Source organism: Zonotrichia albicollis, chromosome 9 (assembly GCF_047830755.1).
Source record: "Zonotrichia albicollis isolate bZonAlb1 chromosome 9, bZonAlb1.hap1, whole genome shotgun sequence".
Lineage (NCBI taxonomy): Eukaryota > Metazoa > Chordata > Aves > Passeriformes > Passerellidae > Zonotrichia > Zonotrichia albicollis.
In genome coordinates this window covers 18,285,570-18,310,811 of record NC_133827.1, presented here as the reverse complement: position 1 = coordinate 18,310,811, position 25,242 = coordinate 18,285,570, and the positions used below count along the sequence as shown (strand labels likewise).

The 25,242-nt window shown below is 45.1% G+C and overlaps 1 protein-coding gene across 1 annotated transcript in view; it reads left to right on the top strand.

The window, feature by feature from the left end:
* GPC1 (glypican 1) overlaps window positions 1-25,242 on the top strand; it is a 207,509-nt gene that overhangs the window by 91,640 nt on the left and 90,627 nt on the right. Inside the window, exon 2 of the mRNA XM_005490961.4 lies at window positions 15,274-15,432. Coding sequence (XP_005491018.2) covers window positions 15,274-15,432 — 159 coding nt within the window. The remainder of the gene's footprint in view (window positions 1-15,273; window positions 15,433-25,242) is intronic.

The window sequence follows — 25,242 nt, the reverse complement described above, 5'->3', positions numbered from 1 at the left end:
TTTTACTGAGTACAAATGTGGGGAACCAAAGGTGGGAGGGAAGGGAGGTCAAAGAAGGAGTGAGTGGATAGTCTGTGTCAGTGGGAACAGCCTGGAGAGGAAAAAGAAGAGGTGACAACTGAGCTGCCAGTCCACCACCTGGTCTCCTTTCTGCAGGAGTGCAGTGTGGGCACAGCTGTGTGTGTGAGGATGTGTGGAATTACATGCTCATCATCTGTTGGTTATGGGAGGTCAGTCACGTACCTTTCATCAATGTTGCAGGGAAGTGTCGTGGCTGAATTTCAGAGATGGGGCCTGAAAGATACCTGGAAGACAGTGAGTTTGTTTTATTAAAGGGTGAATTTCTGTACACCAAGGGAAGGAGGGCAGTCTGGAGGGCTGAGGGAGCTGAGTGAGCCAGACATACTCAGAAAGGAAGGCAGGGGGGTATTTCATGCAGGGGAGGGGTACCCACAGCTGTCCTCCTGCTAGCAAGGCTGAATGATGGGCATCACAAATCCCAGGGGGCCCTCAGCAGGAATGGGACAAACATCCTCTGCTGATGGTTGGAATTTGAAGTAGATCAAAAATAGACAGTGTATGAAGTGTGTTAATTAAGGGGGTTTCAGCTGTCACAGGGAGTGAGGATGCAATTAAAGGTGCAGATCTTGTTGCACTTTCTTATTTCTGATGCTGGGTAAGTGCAGTTTCCTGTCACTCTCACACACTGACAGGTCTGTTGTCCTGATTCCCAGATGGGGGAATGATCTATACCATCTATATCACTGTCTGACACCCTGGCCAGGGAGATGGGCAGGTCATCACATCCTGGGAAATGGAGAATGAAAAAGTCATGAGACCACATGGTTTCAGCAGATACAGCAATGAGAGTGGATCAGTGGAGTCTATTTAGAGCTGTTTGCCCAGCCTGTTTCTAAGCATCCCCAGTGACAGCACCTGTTCCCATGAGATTTCCACTTGGATTTTCTCCAGTGCAGGTGCACTGAGGCTCACTGTGACTGGCATTCAAGCTGTAGGAGCACATATGGCAGGAGAGCAGCAGTCCCTCAGCAGTACCCTGAGTAAGCCTGGAGGCTGGAACATGACTTGCTTATAAATACAAAAATCAAGAGAATTGCACAATTTACTTCCATGAGTGCTCAGAGGATCAAATCCTCTCCACTTTCCTACCAAACTGTAGCAAAGGCCACACAGTTAGCTGGTGGGAGGCAAGCAAGCTGCACAGAATTGTGATTGCTCTACAGAACAGTCTTCTGCTCTGGAAGACTGCTCCACTTCCAGGGGGCACTTGGTTTTATGTCAGCAGCTCAGAAACAAGCCCAAAGGCAGGCAGGGGCAGGGCAAAGCACTCTGCAAGGCATTGCTGAAAAATGGACTGGCTGTGCTGGTAGTCACTGTCACATACTGGTCAGTCTGGTGTTAAATTTTCCCTCATTGCTTGCAAAAGGAGAAAATGCTTTTGAACTGCATTCGTCATTTAGGCAAATAGGGGCCAATCTGCTGAATGTCTGGAGGCCACATCTTTAGGAGTGCCAAGAACATTTCCCACTGGCATAACTGAATCTGGAAGTGGAGTTGACTTCCAGACTTGATAAACCTCCCAGGGATGGTCCCTTTTTTCTTGTGACAAGAAAGAAAAATTTGGTGACAGTACTATTGTGCCATGATGCACAAAGGATGTGATTATTCAAGAGCAAAAGCATCTCAGTGAGTAAGAGAACAGAGGGATCAAAAGGAGAACTTGCTGCTGTGACTGGGGTTCTGGGTTTAGACCAAGTTAAGTACCTAGGACCTGATGCACTTTGAAGCAGTATGTATTTTTCCAGGTGGGAAGAGCATAATTACTTGGATACACAGTATCAGGGGAACTAAATTCAGATTTCAAAAGTTGTGTTTTTCACTGACTCGCCCTTCTAAGGTGGGTGTAGAGGACCTATTGCTTGCATTCAGGGGGAAGGTGGTGAAGGAGAAAACTGGGCAGTTTGCATTTAATGTGAATCTGCCACTTCTTAGCAACACTCAAGCAAAAAATACCCAATAACCAAAATGTTGAGAACGGACCTTTTTCAAGTGATAAATTCCTGAAATTGCGGAACTTTTCCTTGAGCAGTCTTTCTGCATTTAGCTGAGTGCTTAATGAGTGACAGTTTCTCAAAGATATTCCCTAATCATAGCCATAGTCTAGGGAGACCAGTTAGAGCATCGTTATCATCTCATCCTCTATGAACATGTTATGTCAGGTTAATAATGGTTGCAGCAGGAGAGTGTGATCCAGCCCTCTGAAGCACAGCCCTGGCTAACATTCCTGTAAATGATTCAAGGTACACGAGTAATCTTACTGAGTTCATTTGCCTCTTAATTTCTAAGCACCACCTTGAAAAGCAGATTCAGGCAGTATAGGTAGAAAGCCTGCTTTGTTCTGTTTGTAAGACATGGCAGGAGTTCAGATCCTCCTTCCTGCAGCATAAATACTGTGCTTGCTGCAATTTTTAGCAAAGATGAAGCACATTCACTCTAAAGGGAGAATTTCTCTTTTATGGCTTTCACAAATCATAGTGGTCAAGGTAGTGGGGTGTCTGCAGAGACAGCTGGTGTTGCTGTTCCAGTGCTCTGAAGAGTGCATTGGGATTTCAGGGAGCTTGGAGGCAGCTGCCCCCAGGAATCCTGCCTGGTACCTTGCAAGCACTCTTGTCCTTGTCACTCTGCCAAGCTGTCCAAGGGGAAGCTCGTTAGTGCTGGGATGGGGAGTTCTGAGGAAGGCATGAACCTTGCAAGGTGTGAGAAGCTCAGAGGTGGCCCAGTTTCCCATATGCCAGGATCACAGTCCAGGAAAAGAGGGTTTGAAGCATGGTGAGGGTAAATGGTGCCATCTGTTTCACCAGAAAATCAAATTGCCTGGATAAACTAGTTTGTTCTTTGGAGAGCTACTCTGTTCTTTAGAAGCTGTGCACCAAAGATGTTGCTCTGAACACTCAGGCCATTCACAGTGATCCAGCTGCAGACTGAGGCTTGTAAATCTTCCAGCTCATGGTTTTACACTCGTTTTTTTCAAGCTGTGTAACTCTGCCCCACTGAGAGCTGGGAGTGCACTTGAGGCAGTTCCTTCTCGTGCTGTTTGTGGCAGGCAGTGACAGCCAGGCACGGTGCCCAGGGGCTGCTGTACCTTTCTGCAGTGTGGTCCATATGTGTGAAAGCAAATCTCATTCATGCCCAGGCATGATGAACACTTAGGATGTTTCAGCCAAAGCTAGCTGGAAAAGAGTAGATGCATTCCTCTGATGTTCTTAAAAATGCAAACAGCAGTCTGTTTTTCTTGAGTAGCTGAAAATGCTGTGAAATGCTCTGTTTAGTTTTGTCTGGGATAAAATGTCCCACAGGGATGTTTCTCCTGTCCCTTTCTCTTCCTCACAATTCCTGTGAGTGGTCCCCACCATATTTCTTGTTCATGCTGAAATGTGAGCCCTAATGGAAGTGTCAGGCAAGGAGGAAACAGGCAGGTGAACACAGAGCTTAGGGTTGAGTCCAGCAAAAAGTAATCTCTTATAATCCCTGGAAAATGTTCTTTCAAAGCAAAAACGTGTAAAGAAATCCAAGAGCTCTATCCCATGAGATGTAAACCCATCTTTGGCATTAGATGGGCGTGCAAGTTTACTCAGGATGTCAGGGTTGCTTACTGCATTAACAGTGTAGGTATGAATGTTCATGGGTACATCCAGAGGAAAGTTGAGATGTACCTGTTGTGGGAATCAAACTCCAAGTTTTTAAGACATCTGTTTGAAATCCCCTGCTAAATTGATATTTTTGGTCCCATTAACCACACAGAGACATGCACAGAAACCAAACATCAAACAGCACACAGAAGTGATTTTTATTTCTATCATAAGTACTTCTACAGCCTCAGAAGTAAGAGGGAAATTGAAAGTGGGGGCAGAAAAAAAAAGATCTTTAAACGGTTTAAAAAAAAGATCCTTGCTCTGAAATGTCTACTGCCAAATTTCATCACAAACTAATTCCTTGCAGCTGAGCTGCAAACCTCTATGAAAATAAGGGTTTACAGTGGAAACACTGACTAACTATAGCTGTGCAGTGCCATGAATAATGACGCCCTAATTACGCCTTACGATTTACCAAGACCTGCTTTCTGTATAGCTGTTGCTGGTTTGGGGAGCAAGATCTTTTTTTCTTGACTGTGGTTTGCTTCTTTTTGTTCATATTGTGTTGGCACATAGTTTTTGAAAAGCTTTCCTCTGAAGGGAGCTGGGCAGACAGCTATGATTAAGTATGAAATGATTGGTTGAGCTGTTTGTCAAAGTTATAAATAGGATACCACACAAACCCAACACTAATCTCACTGAAAGACAGATACTGGCAACATTTCTTAGTCATCTGTTCCTGACGCTCAGGGGAGAACAGCTACACTTCCATTAAGTTTTCAAACAGAAGTTGCCTAAAATACATTTCTATGGTAAAATTTTGGGCACATGCACTGTAAGCCACACTGAGATCTAGCAGGGTGTTGGAGTTTTAAATGTTCATCCCACTTTAAACCTGGTCCTGTGGATCCAGCCCTCTGTGTAGGGGTGAAAGGTGATGGTTTGATGTGTGTGGAAACAAAGATCTGTTTGTGAAGCAGTTCTGGCAGGACCAGACTGATGTCCTTGTCCCCTCTCACCCCTGGATTAATTTTAAGGGCAGAGGAGGAGGTCTCTAGGGGTGTCCTCTGCATCTTCAGGTTTACAGGCAGCTTTCTGTAATCTGCTTTTGGAAGATCAGATGGAGGCATAAAAAGAAGAGCAATGGCACAGGTTTCACTTATGTGCAACCAGAAGGGAAAGGCAGCATATTGAATTCCTTCTGCTGCAGATCTCTCACACAGCAGCTTCTGCAGGCTCAAGCCTGGATGCTGCTCCTTGTCCACCCCAGTTCTGCATCAGCTGCACCCATTCTGTCAGACTGGAAGTCTGCAATTCCGTGTTCCCACAGGATGACCCCATGTTGGCCGTTTGCTTTCATGGTGCCTCAAATTGTAGGGAAGGGCTCCACATTTGGCACTTTTACTGCTGGCCAGAACATTCATGAGACAATTAAGGCAAAGCAGTAGCTGAAGGAGAGCCAAGCATTTCTGGGTCTGAAAAAAGCTTCAAGTTGCAAAGTGAAAAAGCCCACAGCAACCAGAACTTGCCCCTCGAATCCTGCACCTTCCCACATCCCTGCCAACACATACAGCAAGGAGTTTTAGAGGAAGTATAAGCACTTCTAATTTATGGCATAAGTCAACAACTCTTCATAGGTGAAGTCTCTTAATTTTTTACAGAAATCTAAAAAAGGAATTATCTTGAATTTGTGATGTGTAGACAATTCAGACATGCATATTTTTATTTTTAGCTTCGGTAAGTGTACACATGTCTATGGAATTTCAGATTAATGAGCTTCATGTAATCTAATCTCTTAAATTTTGAGGCATGGACATTTTGGCTTTGTAAACTCTCAGAATCAGATTCATGTTGAAAAACTTTGTTTAATAGCTACTTAAAAATAAGGGGGTTTGCAAATTCAGGAGTAATTTTCATTCTTACCAGCAGACAGAGGGATTGAGGGGTTTTTGAGCTTCCTGATTTTCCCTTGGGAGATCTTTGTTTAGAGAGTAAGACCCTCCTTGTGTGCACAGAGCAGTTCGCCTGGGTGAGCTGGCAGCCGGTGTGGGCTCACCAGGGTGGGCAGCAGTGCCCTGTGCAGCCTTCCCAGCCTTCTCCTCTGATGTGGTACCTCCTGCTCATCCCAGGGTGCTGCAGGGGTGGCACAGGGACAGGGAACAGGGGGTGCCTTCCAGGAGCCCAGGGCTGAGCATGCAGCTGAAACCCAGAAAGATGATTTTCATGGTTTTCACACCAGCATCAGCTGCTTGAGTTTTGCTGGGGTTGAAAGGAAATGTTCTCTAATTGCTGACTCCTCCATAAGAGGTTAATACAGGTTTGTTCTTTGCACTGAAACGATTGGGACCAGCCATGAGCACTCCTCATTCTTGAGCAGTGGTTTTACAAGCCTGCTGAAGCTCTTTAGTCTCTATCCCAAACCAATCCCAAGGGCAGTACCACTATTTTCCTTGCAGAGCTTTAGCAGGTGAACTGGAAAAGCCTTTTGGTTTTGTCCCTTCCTCAAGTTCCTGACATGGATTATATGAATTAGTGCCCCAAAGTTTGGGGTTTTCTTATGGAGAATAATCCAAAGGCCTTCATCTCTAAAACTTCTTAGTCTGAACTACATCTTTAATGCTTAGGTTACTACTCAGATTCCTTTTGCAGTCAGATCCTACTGGCAGTGAGTTGCCAGGCATGAGGAGGAGCTTACAGTGTCTCCAACAGATATTTTTTCTGAGAAGAAGCTAGTAAAAAAGATTCTGCTTAATGAATTGCTTTGCCTCTTATGTAATAACATATTTATGTTGTTATGAAGCCTGCAGTGAAGCTGTATCTGATAAGTGATAGGTTTCCAGTTTGATCTTATTTTAGATTGCAGCAAACTGAGGATAAAAAGACCCTTTGTTCCAAGAAGAAAAAACAGAACCAAACATCTGGTGAGAAGCTGATGTGCTCAGGACAACTCTGAAAGAGGTTGATAGTGATGGATTGCGACACCCAACTTCAATAGGTCCCCACAAGTGTTATGTGAAAAGACAAGATAATTCTTCCCTTGTTGAAGATTCATTTTAAAAGTTTTCTGTTTTTCGGGGAAGGGGAGAGGGAAGAGTGTAACAGTGCACTCCCTGTGTGTTTCTCCATGATCCTTGCAACTGGTCTAGTTTGGACTGAAGGCTTCTTTCAGGATTGATTTACTTGGAGAGTGTTAATTGTAGAGCATGTCCTGACTCCCAGTGGGAGCCTTTCATAATGGATCATCTCCTGCAGCAGTCCTGCTCAGAACACCCCCACTGTGTGCCCAGTGCCCATCTGGGGTGTGTTGAATTCAGTGTGTTCAGTCAGTTCTGCTAGCTGGAGGTCTTTCACTGCTTGTGGTACATGTGGATTTGGCCCTTGTTCTTTCATTCCTCTCTGAACCACTGAAAAAGATATTTTCTACTGCAAATTATAAAGCATTTCCTACTCTGTGCTTAAATACAGGCTTGGATCGTTTCACCCTGTGCTGATTCCTGCTGTGTGTGCACAGCTCAGAGGCAGAGTCAGGCCCATGTAGCCAAAGGCAGGTCCTGAGAGAAACTGGGGCAGCCGAGTGATGGGAAGGGTATTCTGTTTCATTCAGAAAGACACTCCCAAAACCCAAAGGAGCAATGCGTGGGTGAAGTGCTTTCATGCAGAGCTTTTCACTAAGAATCAAGTCTGTTGTCAGCACTTGTGACATTTTCTCTGTTCCCTTCCTCTGGGCAGTTTGCCACTGTAACATACACAGATGACATTAGGATTTGCAGACTGTCGTTTCTGAAGGCACTCTTATCTAATCTGTACTTAGTATTTTTCCAGGACACGGAGGTGGCTCTTTCTCCTCTGTTAATTAACTTTTTTTTGCCCATGTTTGCCTGTCTTATAAATTCCTCTGACACCGGGGTCTAGGATTAAACAAATTGATACCACACTTCCAGTGTGTGTGAGCTTGACACTGAGCTGACAGCCTCAGAGCCTGAAGTATTTTGACACATGAAGAGAGCAAATACAGAGGGAAGTGCTTCTCAGCCTCCTCCACATGCTCCTGCCAGTCTCCCTGCTTGAGCAGCCCCTATCAGTACTAATGGGGCAGTCCCAAAGTCCTCCCACCCAGCCGTGGCTTTCTGCTAGAGGTGCCAGTTGTGACATTTCTCACAAGTACCTGTATTTATTCACTGTGTCAGGCTCTCACTGTAATGCAATTACAGAACAGCACTAACCTGGTAGGGAGCCAACTCCAGGCAGTAGCCAGATTAAGTTGTCTTATTTGGTTAACAGTATTTTGATAGTTTATTAAATCCTACTAGGAGTAGAAAGATAAGAGTGGAAAGAACAAATCTTATGGATTATCTGCTCTTGGTTGTTCACTCCTGTTGGTATAATCCTGGTCTGAATGATGAGCTGTGGGAACAAGCCTTTAATGTTTTGCTATTGTCCCATCTTAAACATGTGCATTGCTTTATCAGAGTAAGCATATTCTTTAGCTGTTTTTTCCAGTTTGCTGTTTTTATCACTGATGTGGAACATGGTGCTTGTTTTCTTTATCTGGAACGAAAACATTAGTTCATCTCAGATAGCACAAGCTATTTGATCAGCCTTCAGATGGCAAGGCATTACAAAAGCTGCTGACATGGGACAAATCCAGACCTGTGGTGTGCAGGCTGAAAAGACTTCATACCCTTGTTTTCAGTCCCCTGAGATAACCAGCTACTCACCCAGCAGCAGCAAAGGGACAGGATTGATTGTGCCAGAGACAAACCCTTCTCTGCTTACTGAGGCCATGAGGCAGCAGGGATGTGTGTGGGGTCACTGGTGTGGACGCAGTGGTGAGAGTGTCCCTGCCTCCTGTGCAGTCCTGCTCCTGTGTCAGCTGTCACTGCTCTGTGGTGGCCTTGGGCCAGCTGAGATTAGCCTGTCTTGCCACGCAGCAGGAGCTGAGGTCATGAGTGGTTCCTGTGGGTGCTGTCCTCTCCACCCTGCTGCATGAGCTCCCAGGCCAGCTCATCCGAGATGTCCCTCAGTCCATGGCAGGGCTGGTTTCCAGCTGCACCCTGCCACCTCTGCTTCCCATCCTCAGAGTGCATCTTCCTAGGAAGTGCAGGAAAATAAGGACTTCATTTGAGCACACCTCTTCCTCATGACCATATGCTTCCTCCCGTCGCTGTGATATTTTCTGAAAAATCCCTTAGCCAGGATTTCTTCTCCTGGGAAGCTGAGAAGCCTCAGAAAAGAATGAGAACAATAATTATCTGATTGCTTCTCCTGTGTTTGCTGCTTTGGAATGTGGCTTGGACATTGTTTACCAATAGGTGCATGTTTGATTGGTTTCATGTGAATTGTTTTTAAATAATGAGCAATCACCATCAGCTGTATTGAGACTCTGAGGAGTCAGTCATGAGTTTTTATTATTCATTCTTGTTAAACCTTCTGTCTGTATCCTTCTCTTTCTTTAGTATAATTTTAGTATAGCATTCTATAATATCATTTCATAACATATGAAATCAGCCTTCTGAGAACTTGGAGTCAGATTCCTCATCTCTCACCTTGTCCTGGGGACCCCAAAACCTCAACAGCAGCCCCCTCTTTCTGGGCCAGCCCACAGCCCTGCCCCACCTTGCTGTGCTCAGCCTGCAGTATCACTGGGACCAGGGAGAACATGGTTCAGTGCATTGTGATCAGTGTTTGCTGTATGATACTTGATATTCAGGCCTGCTGTGACTCCCCTGACATTATGTGCAAACTGAAGCCAAAATGATGATACTCTTAATACACAATCAGAAAATAGAAGATATCATATTTTGCCAACAGCTGACTGCAAATCAAAGAAACAGGCTGCACAGCTAACATCTGCCTTTGCAATATGGGAAAAGATCTGATTGTCACACTGCTTAATAGAGCAGTCTGGTCTCTGGTTCAGTCTGATGGTAGCAGCGACAGCAGGGGAGGAGCTGTACAGCTGGGCACCTTACAGGTGTTATGGGGTGTAGGTGTTTGGCAGAGCTTGCCTGCAGGTGGTTCTCAGTGAGAAGGGCATGAAGAGCTCTTCTAGGCTGGTCAGCCAGGACTATCTCCTAGTCCAAATGTTTTTTGGGTACCTCTGTTTCCCTCTAGGAGTTATCTGAGGCAAGACTGGGATTCCAGGTAGCATCATGGTACTAGGCTGGCTATGCTGTGTTCTCTGTAAAGATGTGTATTTGAAGATGAATGGGGACAGGAGCACCTGAAGCAGGAAAAGCTGGAAGGCATAAGGAAAGGAATTTACTTTCATTGCACTACCTCTTTGCAAGGTATTTTTAACATCTGTACCACCTCCAGGCTCATTTTGCATCAGCTGTAGACACTCTGACATGGTTTAAAAAAAAAATAGAGAGAACCCATATTCTAAACTGGTGTTTTGTCCTCAGTTCCTGGCTGTGATGCTCATTAGCCTGGATGGGATTTAGGTGTGAGGAGGGAGAGGCCAGCAGAACAGCAGTGCCTGCCAGGGACAGCAGGAGAGGGCTGGAGCTCCTGAGCTGCCAGGTGCTCTCAGGCTCTCTGGCTGCCCCTGGCCAGGGGCTGTGTCCTGGCATCCCTGCCGTGCCTGGCATGCCTTGCACTTGAGCAAACCTGATTGCCTGAGACATGGCCACCCAGAAACCCCCCAGGAGGGAGCTGTTCCTGGCATGGGGGGCTGGACTGAGGCTAGGAGCATGAAATGAGCTGTTGGAACAGTTTGGAGAGCGAGTGGGAGGAGGGTTGCAAATATGAGGGAAGAATTATGATGGATTTATCACAGCCTGAAATGAATTAACCTCTGGGAGGAATGATTTTGTAATAATTTGCATTTAGATACTCTGACACAGCCACATAACCCCAAACCTTCTGCAAACATTGTAATTAATTCAATCTCCAACATCCTGTGAGAGGGATAGAAATAGCACCATTTACATGGTTAAAGGAGCCAAGGACTCTTCTCTCAGTATTGCATTTTACACCCCTGTGACTGTCCTTCTGTCTTGTTTCCAGAGCCTCCTGGTGGGGCGAGAGGCAGGAGCAGTGAACAGCTGGAGAGCTTTCCTGGGCACAGCTAGCTGAGCTCCTGGGTGTTACAGCACACAGCCCGTGGCAGGGAGCCCATGGGCAGGGCACAGAGGCTGGGGCACACAGCAGAAGAAGCAGGAGCTGACCCTGTCAGAGCTGAGCCCTGTCTCAGCTCTCTGACCCTGTCAGAGCTGAGCCCTGTCAAAGCTGAGCCCTGTCTCAGCTCCTGGTAGTGGCGGCTGTGGGCAGGGCTGTTCCCCTGCAGGGACCCTGGGCCTAACTCCATCCCTGAGTGGGAAGTGGTCAAGTGGTTTAATATTCAGCACTCTGAAGTGCAGTAATGAATTTAATAGCCAGAATGATCTGCTAACCCAGCCAGCTTGAGAGGGTGTTTCAAGGACAATCCAAGCCTGTAGCTATGCAGTGGGATATTCTCTTGTCATCAGCCTCCTGCCTATTCCTTTCCATTCCAGGACAGTTAATCATAAATGAGATTCTTGCTTGATGCTGTTTTCCTGCCTGCTCTACCCTGTTTCCATTTCCATGGGACTGTGGGTGGGTTACCTCCTACCCCAGCTTCAGCAGCTTTTGCAGGACAGCTGGCTCTTCCAGAGAGACCCACATTGAACATCACACTGTGACTCTGGAAGGCGTGGGCAAGCTGATTGTTTTCAGAGCATCTCAAGGTGCATCTTCTCTTACTTACAGATGTGCTGTATAAATCTAGGGTTCTCTGGGCATGACCCAGAGCTGGCCTAGGTAACTGGAAGCGTATCCGTCATCCTCCAGGAGATTTGAGCAGCCCCCCCTTTGCTGCCAGTTTATTTTTGCCATGTCTGTCTGCTTTCTGCAAAGCTCTTGCCGGGGTGGGAGCACATGCTGTCCAACAAGTGGTGAGCAACAGGTCAGCTGCACACAGGGAGAACTTGTGTGGCACAGCAGCAGGCAGAGGACACACCCTCTATCATGGACATTTACTCCTTGTAAAACACCTCTGGCTCTCTGTAGTTATCTGGAGATATCTCCTGCCAAGTGAACCCAAAGATATTTATAGTGCAAGCTTCAGCAATAGGACAAAGGCAGGTTGGCAAACAAAGGGACTTTGAAATATAAGGAGAACCAAAATATGCTCTGGAGCACATTCATTTTGGAATCCATAGAAAAAGGTTAAAAAATAATAGTGAATGTTTCCAGGGTGGGTCACGTTAAAAAGCAAAGAAAGCAGAGCATGTTCACAGTGCTGTAAGACTGTTCTGTGTGTGCTGAGTTTGAGTTATAGAGATAAATAATAAAAACTTTGCTTCCCACTGAGATGGAGTGTGGTGGTGCTGAGCACCACGCAACACCTGCTGAGTACCTTACAAACACCTGCAGAAAGCGAAGATAAATGCTGCTTCAAAAGGAATTGAAGCTGCTTGGAGCTCAAGAATGGAAACAATTCTATATTCAATTCACAAAGTTGTGTAAAATTAACCAATTTCAGCTATGGGTGTGATTTCCCCCTGCTTTCTGCCTGTGTTTCCCAGTCCCCTGGGCTGTGTGGAGGCTGTGGTGTCGCAGCAGGGTTGGGGCCATCCTGCTCAGACATGCTGTGCCTCGCCCGGGCTGGGAGCGCACAGAGCGCTGCCTGGACGTGTCCCAGTTTAATTAACACAGCTCTCCCCGCTGCTGCTCCTCAGGGAGCTCAGGCATGGGGCTCTTCCTCCCCTCCTCTCCTCCTGGAGACAATCCCTGCACCTTCCCCTTGGTTTCTACAGCCTGTGCAGGGAGCCTGCCTGGAGGGCAGCTTTGGTGAACGCATGCTGTCTCCTTGCAGGGACATCCATGTTTGCTCTCCCAGTTTCAGGCCCACCTCCTGCCTGAATCCTGCTTGATCAGAGATCCCCAGGGTTCCACTGATTTGACTCAGTTTCCCAAAGCAGGGCGTTTGTAAAGGGCTGTTGGAGGCTTTGCCTGAGCCTGCCAGCCCTGGCGGGTAATGGCGCCCAGAGGAAATGGCGGCAGTGCTCGTGTTGTGGAGTGTGAGGCCTCTGAGCATGGCCAGGACCTCACCACCACAATTCACCATCAACTGGTGAATTCACCATCAGCTGAGGAGGTAAAGGGCACTTCTGGAAATGGCTGGGATCCCCTGGGATCCGTTTCTTTGTTGATTGGCTTTTCAGAGAGGCCAGGCCCTGTAAAGGCCTCGATTTGTCCTGAGGGCATCGAGGCCCTCATGGACGGATGCATCCCACAGTAAAACTGCTGTGCACAAAGCTTCCGTCCTCGCCAGAAATCCTGTGGCAGCAGAAATGGGATGGAAAAGGCCGGACAAGAAAAAAGTTTTTGTAATTTGCCGTGACAGGAATCAAAGCCATGTCTTGTCAAAAAATTCCAGCTCCCTTTTCCTGCCTGTCTGTCACATGTCAGCAGCCCTGACGCTGTACAGATAAATAGAGCTCTACAGAAGGAAGCCCAGGGAACGACTCAGAACAATCCAGTGAGGGAAGGAGAGGCTCAGGCAAACCCTGAAACTGAGCTTGCATTTGGTGTAGCCTGTAGCCCCACATTTCTCTTCACAGAGAAAAGCAAGGCACAGTTCTTCCCAATATTCTTACCTCATTTGCTGTGCCTGTGTTTGTGCCAAAGCAGAATGCAATATGGAGATTGTTTACCCACAGTGATGGGGTTTTGTTTCCTTGGCCTGTCAGGGCCAGATGTGTGTGTGTGTGTCAGGACTGTTGGTGACAGTCACCTGTGCAGTTCTGTGCAGGGTTGAGTGCTTGGCAGATTCAGTTTAGATGTAATGTAACATAGTGTAATATAGTATATATTAGAATAACATAGAATAATAAAGTAATTAGTTAACCTTCTGATAAGATGGAGTCAGATGCATCATTCTCTCCCCTCCTCAGGGTTTGCCTGTGAAATTCAATAGTGGCAAGCATGGAGCCACATGATATTTATATTTGACTCTTGAGGTTTTACATTGAAGTAAGATGCTTCTTTTCCTGCTGATTTGGGCACTCATGGGGACAGAGAGCAGGCACAAACGGAGACAGGCAGCCCCAGGACACACCACCCTGACACTCCTCTCAGCTGGCAGCACAACACGGGGCTGGAGATGGGAGTTTCTCTCCTACAGAAGCTGGTGAGCAGCAATTTCTGTCACATAGACAGGAGGCCTGGCAGTGCAGATGCCCATGGTAACCCGTTTGCCAAGGACAGGCTCACCCCACACCCTGCAGAGGTTGCTCAAGGGTCATCTGTGAACAGCCCAAGGACCAGGAAAATACAGACTCATCCTGAATGGCTTCTGCCTAAAATACATCAACTACAGAACACTCCTGTTGGTCTAAGGCTGCTAATGAGATAACTTTAACAAGGGTAGGACATATACCCAGTTTCAGAGACCCTTTACCACCCATTTGCTAAGAGCTTTTTACACTGGAAATAGCTAAGGACTTTATGGGTAACTCTGGAGGCTGTGCAGGTTCAGGATTTGAAGCTGTTTAGACACACAAGATAAAACAAAATTTTAAAGATGTTTGGGCTCAGCTATGACATTAAGACAGCAGTCCTGTAAAAGTGCCAGCAAAATCATTGGCGATCCAAATCATATTATCTTAAATATGGTAACTGCTTGGTAATTGGTTTATCTCAGAACATGCTTGGAACAAGAGGGATATTTTATTTAATTTTTTTTAATAAATGTTTGATTTCATTCAAATGAATTCTTATTGCTTGGGTAAGGAGAAACATAGGGTGTGTTTGCAGGTGGTTGTGTTTTTGTAAGGACTCATAAGAACTTGAGCAATTATTTTTTAAATGTTGCTGACTTTGCCTAAGTCAGCACTTGCTTCTCCACAGTAAAGAAATTGCAGAGGGCAGGAGAAGCTCCATACTGGAGAATTTTTCAATTTGACTGCTGAGTCCTCTTACCTTTCCTGTTCTTCCTTATAGCAAAAGTGATTTTCAATCAGTGATTGTCAGAGCAACCTTTTTTGGGGTGGTCTTGTCTCTTTCCAGGAGATAAATTTTTCACTGAAAATTTCAATGCATGTGGAGGGGAATTAGCCAAATTCCACTGACATTCATCACATCTCTGTCTCCTGAAAACTTTCCACTAGCCTCACCTCTCTGCTTAAGGAAATGCCTTCTCAGGCTACATTTGGTAGGGCAGGGAGCACTTTGGAGTTGTTTCTTTTTTTCCTTACAAAGCAGTTTCAAATGGCTGTGCTAATGTACATATTAAGTCTAATGAGTACAGCTGTCATTTAATCAGACTTTCATGTCTTCTGGGATTCTAGGCAGAGATGGATTCTAGGACAGACTTTGAGCAGGAGATTTTCCCTTCTCCTTGCTCCAAATATGAATTTTTTTTCCTTGCTTTTTCTTCCCTCACAGTCAACAATGAGAAAATGTGTGCCTCTATTGATACAAACCACTGTATTAAAGCAGAAGAACTAAAATTAGGTGGTAAATTTGACAGAAAGACCTGATGCAGATCCATGTCACCAGGAAGCTGGGATATTTTTAAGCTGAGATTGTCCAGCATTAAGTTCTCCCTTTCCCAGATCTGGCCATTAAACTGCATTTTCTCTCATTTCAGGGGAGCACCTGCGGATCTGCCCACAGGGCTACACCTGCTGCACCAGCGAGATGGAGGAGAACTTTGCAAACAAAAGCCGAAGTGAATTTGAAGCCATGATGAAGGAGGCTGGTCGCTCTGTGCAGGCCATCCTAACAGCACAGCACAGGAGCTTTGACAGTAAGTAAAACCTGCCTGCTTCCTCTGCTCAGGATCCACTCACTGCTCACTTTTCCAGGCACTGTTGGAGCCAGGAGTTGTGTTTGACACGTTTTTCTCTGCATCTCACTCAACACTTTGTGTGAAGCATTGAGCTGCTGGAATTGTAGGAGTTGTACCTCTGGCAGTAAGACCAAGGCATTTTGAGATCTCCATTTGAGAGCAGCCACTGGAGGAGGCTGGCAGACCCTGGTGTGCCTTGGCACTGACACAGCTGGGACAGGCTGAAATCAGCTCCTGCCACAGCACAGTAGCATTTGAGGCAGTGATGTAAAACCTGGCACTGTGCCTTGAACTGTAAGCTGAACAATATTGCAAAGGTGACTGGATAGCCCTAAGTAGGTGGGGAGAGTTTAAGGAGTCATGGATTTTTCTTGCCCTTTCCATGTAGGTTGCAAGTGAAAATAAGGTTAGTACGTATTGGATCCTATAACTGTCAGTTTCATACAAACATCAGGAAATGTTACAGAGCAGGAAAGCTCTTAGAGATTGTGGTACATAAGATGTTGTGGAGAAACATTCTCTCCAAAGTCCAGTATCCCTCCTAACCTAAACAAAGGCTAAGGATGGCTCTCCTACTTTTATTGTTCCCTGAAAAATCCATTTTGCAGTGCACAGTGAGCCTGGAGGTCTGAAGGCCACTGTAAATAAATGGTTTACTGACAAAATTGAGATGACCTGTGATTCAGAAACTGTATCCATTATCAGATTTTGAAGAAGGTCAGACACTTAGAATCATGGCCCTCCAAACTTTATCAAACAGTCATCATCATGGAGTTATCGTGAAAAGGAGTTGGGAAAAGAAGCTGTAATAGCCAGAAAGGTGGAACTGGAAATTCAAGTAGTAAATAATAGATCTAAAGAAATAAGCCTGACCTTCAGGCTTATAACCAAGATGATGAAGTGCTTTTACACTAAATAGGAAGAAAAGGCAGTGCATCTCTGCAAAAGGCATTGTGTGCGTGGCCAAGGTTGGTCACAGCAAAGGCATTCCTTTATAAGCTCAAAATTAATTGATTTTCACCTGCTTTAAAAGGTGACAATCAGGATTTTTCAAAGAGCCTGACAATGGTGGTTGCTCAGACTGATGTCTGAATGGGACCTGACGTAGCTGCTGCTGAGCACAATCCCCAAGCTCTGAAATCCTGCCCTCCACAGGGGTTAGTGCTTGGCACCCTCTCTCTCTGCTCCCTGTCACTGCACTGGCTGTTGTATCTGCTCTTTATTTTCACCACAGCCACTCCAAAGAGTTCTGCATCTGATATGTAAGGGAGTGCAAAATTTGATGGAAGTGTTGAGGATTATACTAATAAGCAGAAATTTCCTAGTGGGGACCTGGTTTAGTCTAAGTGTGATGTTTTGGTGGATTAATAATAATAATAACAACAGCAGTAAGAGTAACAGTAAGCAAAACAAAGTATATAAAAGGGGGATGTTTGTGTTGTCAGTTAGAGTAATTTGGTTTTATTCCCCAGTATTTTATTTTATTTTAGTTTTATTCCCCACAATTTTACTAAGATAGAGCTTTATTTCTGTGGTGCATACCCAAGTTTCTTTTAAGTATCAAACAAAGTAAATATTCTATAAGCCAAGTATTACTTTTACAGCCCATAATGCACAGATCATTGGTGTTCTGTAGTGGGAACAACCTCACTTGAGGCCACAGGCCAGGAAGATGTCTCCTGCTCCCATTATACCCTTTTCATGTGCTTAACTACCCTTGTAATCAATGCAGAGTCCATAATTTATGCAAGACATGATTTAAAAAATCATCATATTGTGTCTCAGTTTCAAGCATGATTTTACCTTTAAATAGTACTATTAATTTTTCTTTAGCTACTGCATAAATGGTTTGAAATTGAGGGAGTTCTGGTGATGGGGCAATGGGATCACCTCAGCTCCTGAAACAATGCCACAGAAACTGCCCTTTTCCCAGGAAAAGTTATTAATCTCACAGTTAGCAAGACTTTTGCAGGTAGTGCTGCTTAGAGCTGTTCAATAAAGGAGCTTTTTGTGTCACATGGATGAGTTCTAGTCTTGCTGGCACTGGATGCCTGATTTTGTTGGATTTCCTCAGCAGCAGCTTGGAGTGCAGCTTTTGGGGTTTCAGAGGTATCAATGCACAGCTTGTCCTCACATTAGTGATTTCATTTGGCCTTAGGAGGAGGCAGAGAGGCTCCACTGGATGGGGATGTCCAGCCCTTTCTCAAAGTATTTGTAGCCTGGAGATCAGATTATTCATGTATTCTCTGCTAGCAGGTGTGGCACACTGAATTTCAGGCCTGGAGCTGTCTTATTTTTGGATTGATCACAGCAAATCTTGTGCCTGTAATCTCACTGCTGATCATGGCAATAGTCTCTACTTGGAAATTCCCCAAGCTCCAGATAGAAAATAGCAAGGCCACAGCAATCTGCCTCTGAAGTAATGTTCTCCATGCCTGTGGTCAACATTTTGCTTTGGAGAGTAATTCATCCTTGCAGGTTGCGGTCTGTACAGCCCTCAATTGTCAGCACGCCTCTGCTCTGAGCTGTAGCTTTGTGTTGTTGCAAGAAATTACAGAGGCTGTGGTTTCAGTCTCCCTGACTGCTTTTGGGGCAAACATTCTATGTCCAAGAGCTGAGTGCCCTTTATCTCATACAACAGAGAAAATGCACGTGTGAGAGACAGATGAGATGCAATAGGTGCAGCCCTATATTCAAAACGAGGTGTGTGGAATAGGATCTACAGTCTGAGTGCTCTCTCTGCACAGCAGAGGACACATGGCTGGAGAGGCCCTTCCTCCAGGATCTGCCATGGCTAAATTTAAACAGCCTATGCTATTGCTTAGCCGCTTACCAGCACATTTGTTGTTTTACTTTATGTTACTGTAGTTAGCAGAATTTGGAGATATCAGTTGCAAGCTATACATGTGGTCATAGCTTGTTGTTAACCTTTTAACTGAAAAGGTAGCATTTTGCTCTACAACCAATTGGTTTTAATTTAAAAAAAGAAAGAAAAAGAGCCAAAAGCACAGACCATGAGTGATGGGAGCATATGCTTTTGATAACTCAGTGCTAGGGAGGATGTTGTGGTCAGAGTAGAAGTATTTCATTTAGAGGATTAAAGGCACAAAATCTTTGTTAATTCTGATGGCCCAGGGCTCTTGGTCAGACAGGAAGGGAAATGTAGGTACTTGGGAGCAGGGCCTGTAGCAGAGTCTTGCTGTTAGGTTGGTTTTGGTTGACATTTATTTGCCTGAAAAAAAATTATATATAGCCTATACTTAGAAAGAAAAACATGAATAATAAAAATAAAAACAAGCTAGGGGTCATAAAGGGAGCTGGGATACAGCCTCTGTTGAGACTCATCCTAAATACTGTTTTAAAGGTGCTTCCAGCATTAATTGCAGAGTGTGCTTCTTTTCAAACTGGTATCTTGTCAGTGAATGGGGAAATTTCAGTATCTATTATTAAAAAATTAAATACCTTGACAAGGAGCTTTGTCCATGCAGTGGTTCAGGATACAGATGTGAGCTGGCTGTGCCCCTCTGACAGCTGCAGAACAGGACTGGCTCTTCAGGTGTGCTGGGAGAGAGTTACAAACATTGCTCAGGTTTGGGGAAGATTCCTGTGGAAAATGAGCTTTTTTTTTGCTTTTTAACAGCTGCATGTCAGTGTTGCTCACAGTCATCAGAATTCTGAGCTCCTGTCCTTCCCAGCAAAAATGAAACTCGTACTCCATACTCTGTTGCAGGAATGAGCCTGGAAAACCCTCTGGGATGTTCAGGAGAGGCTCTAGCAGGGATTTGTGGTGCGTGGTCAGAGCAGTCCCTTCCCAAGGCCTGCAAAGAGGGAGCAAGAGCAAGTGGTGCTTGGAGTGACACTGAGGGGCTGCAAGCAGCAAGGAACGAGGCTGTTTTTCTAATCTTTGTGAAAGCTCAGTTGTTGGGAGTATAATCTTTGTCTGTCTCTCCATTTTCTCCCTTTTCCCCCACTTAAATCACTTTTTAATAATGCTGCAATGTTGCGCCAATCTTTCCTTTTGGTGCACTTAGCAAGCAGTCCCTGTGTGACTGCTGACCTTTAGCTGTGAGCCAGGAAATCTGTCCTTTCAGAATTGTTTCATGTTTTCAGGAAATATCAACAAGCCAAAACAAAAAAACCTTGGCTTTAAGTCCACACTGCACAGTCTAAAAATGATTTGTAACTCTCATAAAATCTGTGATTTTTAAGCTGTGACAATCAAATGCAGATTAAAAATTTTGTGTTTTATAACTGGCTGGTCATTGGAAAGCTGATGTCATGTAAAAGCTTTCATAATGTCCAGTCTTGGTAGCTGGTAACTGCATATGCAGAAACACAGACCATGCAGATAATTAACATTATTTGAGAGTTAGTTTCAGACAGTTACATATTTCTTATGAAGATGAATCATTGTTTTAAATGTTACAAGGTAGAAAACGTCCTAGAAGCTGTTACACATTGATGGTTAAAATTTTACAGATTTCTAAAGGTCCCTTGTTTAAAGTTCAACCAAATGTGTCTTTGTCAGAGGAACTGAATTATATAACCCTCAGTACCTACAGCTGCAGCCCCTAAGAGCACTGTTGGAGAGAGGCATATATAAATATTTTTGTTTTACATTCTTATATACTGTGAATGCTTAAGGAGTCTGATCAGGAGGTTGTGGAGTAAGCCTAGCAGGCAGAGCTCTGTTCTGGACTATAAAATCCTGACCTGAATCTGAATTTTGCTGGCATTTTCACAGTTGATGAGTCCATGGACCAAGCCCTGATGACCTGAAATGTTAAAGTATCTGAATTTGGTGGCCCATGCACCAAAGAGAGATGCAGGACTTCTCTGTGCAGGAAATGATGGACACAAGACCTGAGCAAGGGTTTTCTGGGTCACCAGGGCTGCAGTGGCTGTGTCCCCAGATGTGTTGTCCCGTTGCTCCACACTTGCTGTGTCCTGCTGCCACTGCTCTCGGCCGTGGGTGTTTCTTGGAGGCATCACATGGTTTGGTGAGGTGCTGTCTAAAAGGTACTGTTTATTTAGAAACAGGGAAGAAATGTTGGGCCTTAAAATGTGGGAATGCTGCTGCGTTTAGAAATCAGTCCCTTTGTTTCAGAGGCTGTGGAAGGGAGCCCTTGTGCAGTGAGCAGAATTGCTCTGTGAGCTGCCTGCTCCTGCTGCCCCTGGCACCAGCACTGGCTGCTCCCTAGGGCCAGGAATTTGAGTTAGGACTTCAAATGTATTGCTTTTGATCCAGAAACCCCTAATTGCCCGGGAGCACTCTTTCTTGTGGTGACTCCCCAGGCCAGGGCTCTGCCCTGAAATTGTGGCTTGTGGCTCAGCTGGTGGCCTTGGCCATGGGCTCAGCACTGTGGGAGAGCTCTGACCTCTGCAGCATCCTGGGGCAGATGGGAGAGAGCAGGCTCAGCTGTCCCTCTGGATATGTGCTGGGGACATGACAGGGCTTCCATAGCTCACTGAGCTTTGTCTGTCCTAGCATCAATCTTGCATTGGCTGTCTGCTGTCTCCCAGCTGAACATCCACTATGAAACAGTGCCTGTGCATGGGCATGTTTTTCCAAATGGAAAAGAATGAGTGGGCCTAGAACATTTCAGCTCCTGAACAAAAAGCTGGTAGAGTCAGGGAGACTGAGTTGGAGGGGGGACTTAAGGACAGGAAGATGTTTGATCATCTTTTTTTAGTGGTGTGACAAAGGAATAGGAGGAAAAGAAACCTGGGAATGAGTCTCTTTCATTGAGTATTCATCACCTGCACTGCATTTTTGTGACAGGCCAGGGGCAACCTTTTTGGTAAAATTGCACTACTAAAACACCATTGTTTTGTGCCTCTTTCTGCACAGTGCTTGGGCAGCATCATTCAGAAAAAGCCCTTTTGTCCTACAGCTTTACCTCTGGGATGTGTTATCAAAAGGATTTAGAGTCCATCACAGATGATTCCTCTGGCTTCCATGGACTTCCTTCCCTTAGGGTTGATTTGAGGATGATACAGACAAAGAGAGCACCTCCTTTAAGCTGAAATAAAAAAGCAGAGTCTCAGGTGGATCCAGGACAGAGGAACAAATATGGGGGTTCCCTTGGAGGTGTCCGTAGGAAAAAGGCAGCAAACAGCCATGCTCACTTCATACATTGTTCCCCCCAAGGAACCACCTTAAAAACAGCCCAGCACAAGACAGGATTGATGCTAGCCAGGCTGTCACTCCCCCACAGTGAGAGTCCAGAGAAAGGAGATGCTTTCATGTGTGGTGCTCAGCATCTCATTTGGTATTTATGGGTTCCTGGAATGGGGTGTGGTGTCTGCAGAGGTGCATTCCTGGGCAGACAAGATTAATCCTGACAGGTCTCTGCCTCGGGGAAGCAAACGTTTAGGCTCACCTGTAACAGCTCCAGCACCTGGAGTTTTCTCTCTCCTTACAGCCACTTCTCCTCACATACAATCTGGAAGGCTCTGCTCTGTGCTGCAGGGTATATTGCAATGTACGTGCAGCACTTTGCTTAACAGATGGCATAGGCACAATATTCTCTTTTATTGGAAGAAAAGAAAACAAAACTGGAGTGGCTGGGATGAGAGCACTGCACTGGGGTGCCTCCTGCAAGGGCCTGCACACCCCAAGAGATGAGCTGCTTCATCTTTGCAAAAGTCAGGTTAGGTGGAAAAGGTACATCAGGCATCTCAGCTTCGGCAGCTGTCACCATGTTTTGTCACACACTCAAAAAATCTGCCTCTGAGTGCTCAGAGAACAGTGAAATGTGCATCTCCTTGGGGGCATAAAAGAAAGCACCTGCTCTTCTTGAGATAGGGATAACACAGGCATATTTTGCAAGAAATTAGTGATGCCCAGATAGCAATCCCAGAAGAAGGTGTTGGCAGAGTTTATTTTAACATTCAGGACACAGTGCATGAATCTCTTAGAAAGCCTCTGATTTCCCAGAGCAAGCAGCCAAGCAGCCCAGGTGCTGGTGTTGCCCTCAGTGGCTGCAGAGCCTCACTCCCAGATGGCTGGATGGAAGTCAGGGCAGGGAATGGGAGATGAGCCGCTGAGCTTTCTCTGCACAAGAGCCTGAGTCTTGAACCACTTTGTGCTCAGCCATTTTCTAGCTGGTTTGCTGGCTTCACATGAAGCAGTTGTCACCCTTCATCTTTCTGATGCCCAGTGTTTCTGCTAAGAGGAAAATAATGGGATTTCCTGGGCTGCTTTTATTGCAAAGAAGTTTAGATGCCCTGAATCAGCTCTTGAGGGCATATTTTTGCTCCAGCTTGATGTTTGACAAGAATTTAGTCTCTGTTCCCAGCCAGGTGCTGTGGATATTTGGTAACTTGGGGGGCTCCAGCAACAAGATGCTGTCCCCACCTAGAGATCAGCAAACACAATAAGCTGGGAAATATGCTACTGAAATATGTGGCTTGTCCTGACATAGGAGCTTAGTTATTTTGAGTACTTCAAGGTATCTGTTCTCATTTGAGATGATAAAAGTACTTTGTTCTGTCTCACCAGAAATGCTTGCAGCAAACTGTTGATTCTGCTTTATTAATTATTGCCATTGAAGCAGCATAGAGCCAAGAAGTGCTGTAATGCACTGCAGGGCATCCTGCCTGTTTGAGCCTCAACCTATGATCCAAGGGCTTGGTTTGAAAACAAAAATAAACGGACAAACATCTGGTTTGGAGAAGTGGAGGGAAGAGATGAGTGGAAGGTATCCCATAGGTTTGTGCCAGAGATGGGAGCAGAGCTCAAGTCCCTGGGTGTTGAGTGAGGTGCAGGAGCACCTCTAGTTCATAAAACAGTGATGCTCTTCTAGTTAGACACCAAAAAACATCATGTCATTCCCTGTCTTACAGGGATATCAACTCTGTTCTCAGCACCCCAGCCTAAGAGGGAGCAGGCACTGCCTCTAAATGCTCTCTGGTCATTGGTATTTGTGGTTTTTCTGTGCAAGGCCCCTTCTGAAGTGGAAGTAATGATCCAAGTCATGACAGAGGTCTGCAAAGACCTTGTGTAAATGGGGGCAGGTGTATAGGAGTTTTTGGTGTCAGGTAACCTGTTGTGATTAGAGGAGTTGATCTGGGTTTGGAGTGTAATGTGTGTACCGGTAGTGCCAATAAGAGCTTGAAGGTGATGGCTGCCTATGAAAAACAGGCTGGGAATTGATTGTCTGCAGGGGGACTCAAAGATAATCCTTTTTTGTGGTAGAAAGAGACTGAATACCTTCCCTGATGAACATTTCACCTTTGTATTTTCTATAGCTGCTTAAGGATGTAAATTGTTCACTTATCTCCCCCTTCCTATTCTTATTTTGTTTTCTCCCTTCAGGCCAACACAGCTTCTTGCATTTAAAAGCGCAATTAAAATGGTGTAACGTGTGCAGAGCTCTTTCCAGTGCTTCACTTCTGTCCAGGCAATGTTGGGGTATCTTAATTCTATTTCTTGTATTTTCAGAAATTACCCATGGTAGAGGGAAAGAAAACTCTAATTTTACCCAGCAGTTCATAGCTACTTCTGAAGAAACCAGATGTGTTGCATCATTCTCATTAAACCTGTAGACTTGGCCAAGAGACCAATGGGCTGAGTTTGTTTCAGTGCAAAGAAAAATAGAAATCAGGAAACCCAGCTTCTCTCAGGCCTGATATTACAAAATGTGAGTGCAGCATCAGGTGCTCTCAGGTGGTGATCCAGGCAGGATTAACAATGGGTTTTACTTCAGCTTGGTTGGGATCTTTAGGAGAGTACATGGAAAAAAGATTGAGGAATTTTAAGATTTGTCTTTAGTAATACTCCTTCTAATCCACAGCTTTCCCAGCAGGATCTCCCCTTGGCAGGAAGTTGTTTGACATTGCTCAACAGTGATTCCTGCTGACCAAGGGGTAACATCAGCACACTCTTCACCCCCAGGCTGGAGAGAAACAGTGAGGCTGTTCATTAGTAGAGAAAATAAAAAGGATTCAGTTTTTCTCTCTGAAGCACCTTGTTATTGATTACCCACCTTTGTTTTTGCATGTAGTGCTGGAACTCGTTTCCCTTTGTCTTAGCTCCATCTCCAAGCTGTACATTTTCATATTAGTCACTATATCTGCCTTTTATTTTTCAAAGCAGTACAGTTAAGATTGTGAATCCATTTAAACTCAGTGACTTAGAGATGCTGATAAAGGCAGAGGGTTATATAAAGGAATATATATTTATATGTATGTGTGTATTTCGGTTGTGTTCTTTTGTAGGTGTTGCTGGGAATGAATATTATGGTATTTTTTACATGTTGAGAGGTAACAAGCTTGTTAATTTGACTTTGGAATACCACAAATATCTAGTTAAATGTGAATGCTAAATTGTGGGTCTCCAGCTGTTCTTAAACACAAAGGAAGCTCCAAATGAAGGAGACATCAGATACAAAAAGAGGAGCAACCTTACTGTGAGTATGGAGGGGATTCAGTTTTTTGGTTTTCACTTCCAGTAGGTTTTAGCAAGAAATGCAGCCCATGGTGACTGTCTGTGCTCTGCAGGGTCCCAAGCTGTGTGGCAATGATAAAATAAACAAACCCCAGCACTCCCAACCTCCCTCCCAAAACCTGAGCCAGCTGTGAGCTGGGGATCAGCCTGTGGGTTAATCAAGACTTGGGGAAATATGCTTGTTACAATTTGAGTATTGAGTTTGGATTCAGCTTTTAGTGTTCTGGAGATAATTGAGCAGCTTCCTACAGCCCCAGCAGTAGAGCAATTCCCTTGTAAAATGCAGCCTTGTTTTAATGCTGCTAAAAATGAATCAA